The sequence below is a fragment of the Bubalus kerabau genome, chromosome 8 (genome assembly GCF_029407905.1).
Source record: "Bubalus kerabau isolate K-KA32 ecotype Philippines breed swamp buffalo chromosome 8, PCC_UOA_SB_1v2, whole genome shotgun sequence".
NCBI lineage: Eukaryota > Metazoa > Chordata > Mammalia > Artiodactyla > Bovidae > Bubalus > Bubalus kerabau.
Window position 1 is genome coordinate 105,948,537 of NC_073631.1, and position 11,391 is coordinate 105,959,927.

The window sequence follows — 11,391 nt, forward strand, 5'->3', positions numbered from 1 at the left end:
AGGGCCTTCCTCACACACTCCCAGGGAGCTTTGGGGACGGCTCCATGCCCTGTAGCCTGCAGGAGCAAAGGCCTAACAACTGCCCCCCCATTCACTCCTGTCTCCTGGGCTCCCCTTTAGCTGTGTGTGTGTGCGAGGCATCCCTCTACAGAGGCTCCCCCGCCGTGTTCACATGGCCCTTCAGGCTATGTGGCTCCAAAGTGAAGCCCGGCCCCACGGTGAGGAAGGGCTCCCTCCGCCGGCCCCGACGCGAGAGCAAAGAAAGGAGCTGAAGGGCTTCCCCAGGACTCCACAGGGCCGCCAACACCTGACCGGCACCAAGAGCGCGAGCCCCCGTCCGGCCCGGCCCCGACCCCCTGGCAGGACGGGCCACCCACCGCCCAGGGGAGCTGTCACTGTGCATGTCCGGCCTCCGGGCCACCAGGAAAGGCAAGCGGACAGTGCCCACCTCGCCCACTGCCAAGACAGCCTCCCAACTGCCGCCCACACTATTTGAGGCCTGAAATCCGTCCACTCTCCTCCTCTCGGCTTCCCGCCACAAACCAGCGTTATTTCCTCACACTCGCCGTCCCCTCTCATACCCGCCTTCTTCTAAGCAGAGGTCATCGTCCGCCATCCCCAGGAACGGTCACCCGCTCCTCGGCCCACCGCTGTCCCCCCACCACCTAGCTCCGGCTCTCCTCCACTCTCCCTTGCGTCCCCCCCAAAGCCCGGGAGCCTTCGCTGCCACCCTCATCGCCCCTTCCAGCACCATCCATCTCCTCTTCCAGCCCAGCCCCTCCTCACCGGCACTCGGGGGCCCCTACCTGCCCCTTCGCCTTCTGCTAACTTGCTGCCCACTTCATGCCCCGAAGAAACCAGGACCCCCCAAAGCAAGACTCGGCCTCCCCCCTCCGCCACCCCCCGCCCCCAGCCAGCCAGTCATCGTCAAGTGCATCCCGAGGTTGAAACCACGGAGGATCTGAGGAGGGCGACCCTCAGGCGTCAGATCCTGTCACTTCCCCCTCTCGTTGGCCCTTTCCGGCACAAGCGCTCTGGAGATCCTGCACCCACCGTGTGCACGTTCTCGTGAGCACCCTCCTCCTACATTCCTGCTCCCACCCCTGTCACAAGCCTCATCCTGAGCGCCCAGGCTGTGGACTCGGACTTGAAGGAGCATGAAACCGTGCGAGGCTCCCCCAGGTGTTTCGGCAAGAAAGTGATGTTGTGACCTGAGCAGACTGGTTTCCACAAGGACCTCCAGCTGAAGTGGGGAGATGAACTGGCTGGCCAGAGCAGTAACGGGGGAAAAGAGGGCGGGAGCACGGACAGGGGCAGTGGTGATGGAGAGAGGGGTGGAGAGACTAAAGGGCCGCTTCCTCCCTGGCCCGGCGGTCACAGCCCTTCATTCACTGAGGACTCAGTGCCCAGCTCCTGGTTCTCTCACCTCACTCCTGGCGAATCTGGCACCCACAGAGGATTCACCCAGAGCCTGCATTCACAGTCCACTCCGACAACCAATCCCTGCAGCCACACCCCACACCCTTAACCAAGACCAACACCAGTGCCGATTCACCTCTGAAACCGCCATCCCTCCAGCCCGCCTCCCACCTTGCTGCTATCTGGGATCTCCCCGGACCCCCTTTCTCAGTCCTTCTCCCCTCCTCCTCCCCTCCCTTCCTCACCCAGCCCAGACTCTGCACCGCACCACCCGACCATGTCTTCACAAATCCCCCCACTGCCCTTGGCTCTTGACCACATCTGCCCAAGATTCCCCACCCTGGCTCAAGCCAACTGCCCGCCTCCCCTGGCCCCACACAGCCTGTCAGATGCTACAGGACAAACGCCATCACATGTGCCCTGGCAACACCACCGCTATCTCCCGTCGCCTCAGGCTTCACTCCCACCAGTCCCCTCCAGTTTCTTCTCCCATTATTATTTCTCTCCTACATGAGCTATTTTAAGCCTGCCTGCCCAAAGGAACTTCTTCACTTTGGAGAAATATCCTTCAGTTACTTCTATGTGCTCAGTCCTGTCCAACTCTTTGTGAGCCTGTGGACTGTAGCCTACCAGGCTCCTCCATCTATGGGATTTTCCAGGCAAGAGTACTGGAGTGGGTTGTCATTTCCTTCTCCAGGGGATCTTCCTGACCCAGGGATCGAAACAGGGTCTCCCACATTGTAGGCAGATGCTTTACCGTCTGAAGCCACTGGGGATTCTATGGGCTTCTACTCGTTCTTAAATTTTCAACCACTGCTTTACTGATTCTTCCATGACGCCTATGAACATAACCTATGAAGTCTATATATGTTTTCAAAATCTCCATCAACCCCATGAAGTCAATAAGTGGCAAATCTGGTCACCTCCCACCCTCCTTGCATCTGTAGGGGCTCCTGTTTTTCTCAAGATCCCCCAAGTCTGAGTCCACAGCCTGTACTCTCAGTAGGAGGTTTATGAGCTGGGGTGGGAGTAGGGCCCTAGGATTTAGGGGCTCATGAGAAAATTAACACAGTGGGTGTCCTGGGGGTGGGGATGCAGGAGGGAAGAGTATTTTTTTAAGAAGAACTGAACACAATGGCCTTCGGTAGGTCACTGGGCTAGAACATCTACAGGACAGTGAGATGGTGACACAGACATTTGGTAGAAGCAGGACAGTTGCTATAACACACGCATCCCAAGGCATCCAACCTGTGGACCTGAAACATAAGAGCTAAAGGGTACTCAGAGATCATCTCAGCGACCCCTTCTTACACTGATGAGATAACCCAGCACAGGGTAACCTGTCCACAGACACACGGCAAGTCATCGGCTGAGAAGAGCACACTCAGGTTTGCTAACTCACAGCTCGGTGTGCTTTCCAACAAATCATGCTGCCTAAGCACATGAAAGAGAAATCATGTCACTGCAAGCCCGCAGATGAAAGGTGGGTGGTCACAACTTGGAAACAAATTAGATCAGTGAGAACAGCATCTTTCTAGCTGGAAAAATCAACCTAGTGTAATTATAATTACAGTAATTAGCTGCCTCTAGCACCCAGGGCACTGAGAGAAAAACCTGTGGCTCCCAGGTCCCCCGTGACTTTTCACAACCCCTGGTTGGGTTCTGTTTTCAGGATTAAATGAGGCATTTCCTGACAAAGACTGCAGCAGCTGTTCCCAAGGGGCTGGGGAGGTGAGGATTTAAAATGATGTCCTCCATGCCCTTTGATTCTCAATCCAGAGACAACCAAGCAAACAAGATAGAATCCCAAACAGTTTCAACGTCATGGTTTTAAATCAATTGTTCTAACAGTGAAAAGACAGTTGCAAGATATTAAGTGGAATATCCCCCATATGCGATCAACTTTCAACTAGGGGTTTATGGTGTCTGGATCGGCAGTTCCAAAGGTCAAAGTGCCTAAAAATAAGCTGTGAACTTGTTAAAAAAGGAAGATTCCCAGTTACTAACACCAAAGATTCTAATGTAGGTGAAGGGAGAGCCGCAGAAATCTAAATTCTTAACAAGCACCCCCAAGTCCCCAAAGGATGATGATGATGCATGGGGTCTAGGCATCACACCTTCGGAACATTTATCTAAGTCTTCATTTATAGGCTACTACACCACTCAAGAAGTATAGCAAATATTCAACTGAAAATGCTCATTATTTAATAAAACAGTGCATTAAGTACGATAAAAAGTTAACATGCCATTAGGCATACATGCAATGAAAAATAAAATGGCAGATTTTGCTAACCAAAATAATCAAAAATTTCAAGACTATATAAAATTTAAAGGAAAATCCATTAGGAGGGGGAGAATACAACAAAAAGGAGGGGAAAAAAAACAGTTGCTATCCTTTAAAGAAAATTTACATATATATGTGTGTATACATATATATTGCAGCCATGAAATTAAAAGACGCTTACTCCTTGGAAGGAAAGTTATGACCAACCTAGACAGCATATTCAAAAGCAGAGACATTACTTTGCCAACAAAGGTCCGTCTAGTCAAGGCTATAGTTTTTCCAATAGTCATGTATGGATATGAGAGTTGGACTGTAAAGAAAGCTGAGCGCTGAAGAATTGATGCTATTGAACTATAATGTTGGAGAAGACTCTTGAGAGTCCCTTGGATCTCTCCAGTCCATTCTAAAGGAGATCAGTCCTGGGTGTTCTTTGGAAGGAATGATGCTAAAGCTGAAACTCCAGTACTTTGGCCACCTCATGCGAAGAGTTGACTCATTGGAAAAGACCCTGATGCTGGGAGGGATTGGGGGCAGAAGGAGAAGGGGACGACAGAGAATGAGATGATTGGATAGCATCACTAACTCAATAGACATGAGTTTGAGTGAACTCCGGGAATTGGTGATGGACAGGGAGACCTGGCATGCTGCAATTCATGAGGTCGCAAAGAGTCGGACACGAGTGAGCAACTGAACTCAACTGAACTGACATATATATTGGGCCTCTCAGGTGGCTCAGTGATAAAGAACCCGCCTGCTGATATCAGAGATGAGGGCTGGATTTCTGGGTCGGGAAGATTCCCTAGAAATGGAAATCCACTCCAGTATTCTTGCCTGAGAAATTCCAAGGACAGAGGAGCCTGGCGGGCTACAGTCCACAGGGTCACAAAAGAGTCAGACACGACTTAGTGACTAAACTATACGTATATATCATGGATAAATAAGCAAAAACAGAAAATTCACAGACTACAAATACAAAATAAACAAAAAATATTCAACTCAAAAGTAATAAAAAATTAAAGTAATGTGTTACAAATTTAACAAGAGTTTTAAAAGTAATAATGCTGGCGGTGATGAAGTGAAACAGTAAACTGCATAGACTGCTTGGGGTAATTTCAGCATTACAGTTTTACATAAGAAGCTGATTCCTTTAACAACTACCTACTGAGGCACGTATTAGACACCCAGCACACCAAACAAAATATGCAAAGATCCAGGCTGGTGGATTTAGATCTAAACTATAGTCTAATTTCTCTTCTGGAAATGTATTCTAAGGGGGACAAAGAGCCCACACACAAAGAAATCTAGACAAAGCCTTACCTACATACCTATTCATTACAGCATTATTTATAACAGGGAAAAAAAAAAGCTGGAAATAATAAAAGGATAATTGAGTAAATTATTAGGATGGAAACTGTGTTTTCAAACAATATTTCATGAATAGGGAAATGCTTAAGTTAAATATTGAGTGAAAAAAGTAAATACATAAATTCAATTTTTTTTTAATGTTAACAAAGACAAAGTTATTTACAGAGTTGGCTATAGGTTGTGGGATTAAGGATACCTGTTATCTGTACCTTCCAATAATTTTCAAAGTTTCAATTTCATAATAACTATTATCTTAAGAAAGACTTACCCCTGAATAAAATGAAGAAATGGGGTACAATCTTTTCTTTTTACATCATGGATGTAGGATTCCTAAAGCACTCCATTCAAAAACAAGTCCAAAGCATTACAACTTGTTTCCACAACAGTGAACCATCAAGACCAAACTTATAAATGTTTAAACCAAAAAAAAAAAAAAAAGCACATTCAAAATGCTGAATGAAACAGAAATAGACAAGAAATCAATAAGACACAGAAATTTACATAAAGACTGAAATATGGGGATAACTGGAGGGCGGACTCCATTTAACAAAGTTACCAATGAAAGACAAACCTGTGGAAGGAGGAGAGAGTCTATAGGCAGCCACAGAAGGAACAAGTGCCTAACCTAGGAGACCCAAGGCAGGAGAAAGACACAACACTTTCTAATGCCACTTACTCTTCAGAAAGAGAACCAGCACAGCAGGGTTTGGCATAGCCTCCTCCAGCCCCACTCCAGTGGGGGAAATACAACACTCAGGACGAGAAGCCCGAGGGTCCTAGTGGCACAGAGAAAGACGTGGGCCAAACAACTGAAACGCAGCATCTCCTCGGGGTCACATGCCACTCACCATGCCCAGGTGTCCTACATTAGAAAGCCACCCTCTGCCACTATCACTCTCTCAGCCTTCCAGAGGATTGGTGCCACCTTTTAAGAGATCTTCCCTGGGAAGCTGTTTCCCTTGCTGCCTTTCCTGCCCGGGGACAGCCCACGTGGAATCTGCTCTTGCTTATGAGCTGCTTTGGGTCCCAACAGGATCCCTGAGGACAGGCGCCGTGTCCTCCCCTTCTTCAGTTCCCATCCTATGACGCAGCCTAGAAGCAGCTGTGCAAACCAGAGGGGCCCATTACACCAACCAGAGAAAGGATGAAGTCTCTGCTTCCGTGATGTTGGCTCTAGAGCAGAAATAAAACGACTTTCAAGTCTCCGCGTTTAATGTTTGCATTGGAGGTTACGGGGGACAGGAAAAGACTAGAGAAGAGAAAATTATGGAGGGACAGTACAAACAGCTCCATTTACTTTAAATTTATCAAGAGAATTACTTGTATTACTCACAACATCTACAGGACATCCAGATGGCCATATTCACATGAGGAAACTGTACAGAGGTTACTGTACATGGAGTCTGGAGTCAAACTAACCCAAACTCCTGCAGCCTTAGTATTCTCATCTGTAAAATGGGGATAACAATGCCTAACTCACAGTGTATCAGATCATGTATGTAAAATGTGGCGCCTGGCACTCAGGACGCACTCAGTAATTGGAAACAATCAGTTTGCCATGTCCCATAGCAGATGAATCCATTAGTATCAGATCAGCTTTACTGCTTGACTAAAGCCAAGAGCCCACTTTATGATTGCCTCTTCTCACAAAAAAAACCTAGGATCTCCATTTCTCTGGACACACAGGCTAGAACACACTGGAGCAAGACTGAAAGCTGAGGCACTGGGTCAGGCAACACTGTCTCTTTCAAATGCCCGAAAGAGACCCATTTTGTCCCCCTGGTTCTGCTGTGGCTCCCTGAGCAGGGTTCCACCCAGCTATGGGAAAGCTATGAGGTGGTCTCAGGTGTGCCTAAGTTCACAGGTTAAGCGCCATAAGGCGAATGGAAAGCAGAGGACTCTGCATCAACTAGCCTGTGACCTTGAGCAAGTCAGTTATGTGTCAATTTCCTCTTCAGTAAGAGGAGCAGTTCCAGTCTGTGATCCCTCAAGTCCCTTCCTGTGCTTTTGTGTCCCATCCTCTATGTGGCACTGGTTATAATTCCGACAGTGAGGTCCAGGGACACCTTCAAACGTGTTCCATTTCCTCCCAGAGCCACTTGGCGGTCCTCTGGCACTGCTCCCACCAGAAGGGAGGGTTTGGAGTTGCTTCCACAGCTTTCTGGTTTTGTTCAGCGTGTAGCCGCTCTGCACACTGCTCACTCCACCTTTCCTGCCCCCAAAGTGGCCGTGCGTGTGCGCGCTTGTGTGTGTGTGTGTCTGTTTCTGTGTGTGTCTGTGTGTGCACGCGCACGAGCACGCGCTAGGGCAATCACCGGCTTGCATCATGTCAGCTCAGAGATGGTTTGCAGACCATCCTGCGTGTATGCTCAGGGTGGACAAATAAACATTTCAGAGGAGCAATATGAATTAAATCATTTCCTCAACAACAAAACCCGCCCACATGCTTCTTCATAAATCATGCCTCTTAATTCCACGCTGACTAACAGTCAGTAAACTGCCTCTATTATAAACAACCTTTACTCCTTTCATGCCCTGACACTTAAGAATCACAATATTTTCACACTCTATTGTACTAATGCCTTTGCAGAAGTAACAGCAATAGCTATTTCCCTGGAAAGATCCATGGCCAGGGCGCTTTCCAAGAGATATTCTTTGAATGTTCTTTGTGTCCTGGTCCACTGGGGGACACGGCCAGCTGCCTGCATCTGGGGGACGCAGGGCCACCCAGAGTAATGCAACACTGTTTTAAAGCACACACACCGAATGTACCCTTTCGCCCCGACCATCAAGTATTTCCCCAAATTTGCTGTAACCACATTCATACAGCCATGCATTACAATTTCAGTGCCTGCGTTTTGCAGGGAAAAATAAAGACACATTCCGAGATGAAGCCGCCAGACCCGCCTCGGGCTCCGTGGATAGCAGAATAAGCTTTGCAGACTTTTTGGCAAGACTGGCCAGAATCTGCTTGCTTTTTCGTATTATTTTTTCCGTGCCTTTATCTGCTGGGCCCAACGAGAATGGAAAAGCATCTCCATAAAGGAGGGCGAGGGAGCGGTGGAGAATAAAAGAGGATGGGCGGGGAGAGCCGGATTTTGAAAAGAGCAGCGATAAAGGAAAGGCAGGGTCGCGCCGGAGGGTCTCCGCGGAGCTTACCTGGGGCGCACGAGGTCGGCCGGGCCAGCAGCAGCAGCCAGAGGCCGGGGAGCAGCAGCCCCGAGCGGCGGCGGCGGCGGCGGCGGGCGCGGCGGGCGGAAGGCCCGCGGCCGCTCGGCCCCGGGACCAGCGCGACCCCGGCGCGGGTCTTCCCCTCCATGGCCGCGCCTCGGCGTCGGCGCCGCGCCCCCGGCAGTCCCGGTCGGCGCCCCGGCCCGGCCTCGCGGCTCTGCGCTCTCAGGCCCGGGAGGGGCGGCCGCTGCGGCGGCGGCGGCTTGGACGGGGCGCCGCGCACCGGCGCGGAGAGAGGCCGGCGAAGCGGGGGCGGGCCGGGGGCCGGAACCGCGGACGGACGGGGGCTGCCAGCCGCACGCCGGCCTCGCCGCTCCGCCCCCTTCGGAGCCTCCGAGGCGCTGCCCGGCAACGCGCGGGCCCGGGCGCGGGGAGGCGAGCACCACCTCCCGGCCGGCCGGGAACCTGCCTGAGGGGCGGCCAGGCGGCGGGCGCGGGCGCGCGGGGGCTGCGCGGCGCAAGGCCCGGTCCCGGCCCGCCCCCGGGATCCGCCTCCTGGGAGGGGACTCGCGGGACGCGGGAGGCCTGGCACCAGGCGGCGGTCGGCGCCGTCCGGACCCGCACCGAATCCCAGGTCCCGCCGCCCTGGTGGCCCGGCGTCCAGCCCCTCGGGGGCGCACGGAGGGAGGGGGCGCCGCGAGGAGGGGTCAGAGCCGGAAAACCTGGCCCGCGCGAGCGCGGCGGGCCTCTTGCTCCTCCTCTGGCTCCAGTCGGTGCGGGGCAGCAGGTGTGAGTGGGGCTCCTGCATTGGTAGGACAGCCTTCGGGGCTGCAGCGGGGACAAAACGAAGGCGAAATCGGCGGCCCGTTTCCAAGAGTCCGACGTGCAGTAGAGGAAAGCGCGCGCACAGCCCTACCATCCTGTCTCCCGCCTGCAGGTCTTGCCTCGGGACCAGGTGACTGGGAAACGAACAGACAGGATGCTCTGCGCCCGGGAAGCCCGCAAATCTCGCACGTAGTAGGCCTGCAGGAGGCGCCTACAGAATCGAATCGAATCGAAGCAGAACCTCGAAGAATCGATGCTTTTGAACTGTGGTGTTGGAGAAGACTCTTGAAAGCCCCTTCGACTGCAAGGAGATCCAACCAGTCCATTCTGAAGGAGATGAGTCCTGAGTGTTCATTGGAAGGACTGATGCTAAAGCTGAAACTCCAATACTTTGGCCACCTGATGCGAAGAGCTGACTCATTTGAGAAGACCCTGATGCTGGCAAAGATTGAAGGCGGGAGGAGAAGGGGACAACAGAGGATGAGATGGTTGGATGGCATCACCGACTCAATGGACATGGGTTATGGTAAACTCCGGGAGTTGGTGATGGACAGGGAGGCCTGGCGTGCTGCAGTCTATGGGGTCACAAAGAGTCGCACACGACTGAGCGACTGAACTGAACTGACTGGGGAGAGAATCACGCACGCCCAGGCTCTCTTAGAGAAAGCAGTGGTCTTGGGAGGGGAAGAGAACGTCAGAGGATTGTTCGGACTGGATGCGAAGATCAGGAAAGCGAGGATATGAGTTAACATTTGTCTGGTGCCTGCTGAGCCCGCAGAGTGTCTAACTCTGGGGACGCCCCATGGACTAAAGGTCTTGGAACACAGAATTGACAGTTTTGGATCTTGGCGTCCTGTTGGAATGCTTGCCCCAGTCAGATTATGAAAGGTGTGAGTTGGGGACACTGTTGTATTGCCCCAGGAAACTACAATGAACTGTAGAGAATGTGAATCACCCGCAAAGGATGCAGGTTGCTTTCCAGTCCGCTTTCCCTGCTAAGCCCGGCCTTGCAGCTCCAGCCCAACTAGGCTTCCTGTCTGGTGGTTAGAGTATTGGAGAATCAATAATAGCCCTTGCTCAGAATAAGGCTGAGGTACCTACCTATAAGTACCTACCTGTTAGTTTCAAGGAGGATATTTGAGTGCTTTGGCAGCACATATACTAAAAATTGGGAGAAAGATAATTGAGAATAAAGGTTAAAGATAACTTTTGTTGATACTCCTATTTGGTTTTGTACTTTTTAATCCCTTCTTATCATAAACAGTCCTTGTTCTTAGCACCTGATCACCTCCCTTCATAGATAAAGTGAAAGTGAAGTCGCTCAGTCGTGTCTGACTCTTTGTGACCCCATAGACTGTAGCCTACCAGGCTCCTCTGTCCATGGGATTTTCCAGGCAATAGTACTGGAGTGGATTTCCATTTCCTTCTCCAGGGGATCTTCCCAACCCAGGGCTCAAACCCGGGTCTCCCACATTGTAGACAGACGCTTTACCGTCTGAGCCACAACATCACCACTCTTCATAGATAAGGAGCTTTGCAAACCTTGCTTCCAGCTCATAATCTGCAGGTTAGTACTCAGATGGAGATACTGCCTATCCATGCACGTCTGGTCCTTGGATATCATCCCTAGATCTTCATTTTCTGATTTTACCTCATTTGACCACAGACCCCTGCCTTGGGTGATTCTTAAATTGTCTTGTCCTGTTAATGTTATCTTTTATGAATTTATGCTTTGTGTCTCCAGCCAAATTAATAGGAAGTTCAAAGATGATGTCATCCTGTTTAGCACTGCCCATAGCACCAGTCAACCCTTGTTTTCCATTTGTTGATTTGAATCAGAGAATCCACCTGCCCAGTGAAGAGGTTCAACTTTTCAGATCTTGCCCTAGCCTCCAGGAGGCTTCCACCTACCCTAGAAGACAGGGTGTGAGGGAAAGGAGGTGCCCTCACAAGTTGCAAGTCAATTCGAGAAAAATGAAATATTTGCCCAGCCATTAAGAAAGGATCAACATCAATTGGAAATAGACATTGCAACTTCAATAGGAATGAGGCAAGGTCACCAACTGTCTAAGGAAAATGAGATTCCTAGTGTCCCATAGTTTCCCAGCTCTGAAGGCATAAAACTCAATGTTTGGGGACTTCCCTGATGATTCAGGGGTTAAGAATCCATCTTCCAGGACTTCCCTGGTGGTCCAGTGGTTGAGAATCCGCCTGCCAATGCTAGGGACAGGGGTTTGATCCCTGGTCTGGGAAGATCCCACATGCCAAGGAGCAACTAAGCCCATTTGCCATGACTACCAAGCCAAGCTCTAGAGCTTGTGAGCTGC

General features: G+C 51.0%; 1 protein-coding gene across 2 annotated transcripts in view; it reads right to left on the reverse strand.

Moving 5' to 3' along the window:
* KIAA1549 (KIAA1549 ortholog) overlaps positions 1 to 8,396 on the reverse strand; it is a 130,758-nt gene extending 122,362 nt beyond the window's left edge. For both annotated transcript variants that reach the window (XM_055591051.1, XM_055591050.1), the window contains exon 1: positions 8,228 to 8,396. In XM_055591051.1, the coding sequence (XP_055447026.1) occupies positions 8,228 to 8,387 (160 nt within the window). In that variant the 5' untranslated portion in view covers positions 8,388 to 8,396. The remainder of the gene's footprint in view (positions 1 to 8,227) is intronic.
* Positions 8,397 to 11,391: the final 2,995 nt, after the last annotated feature.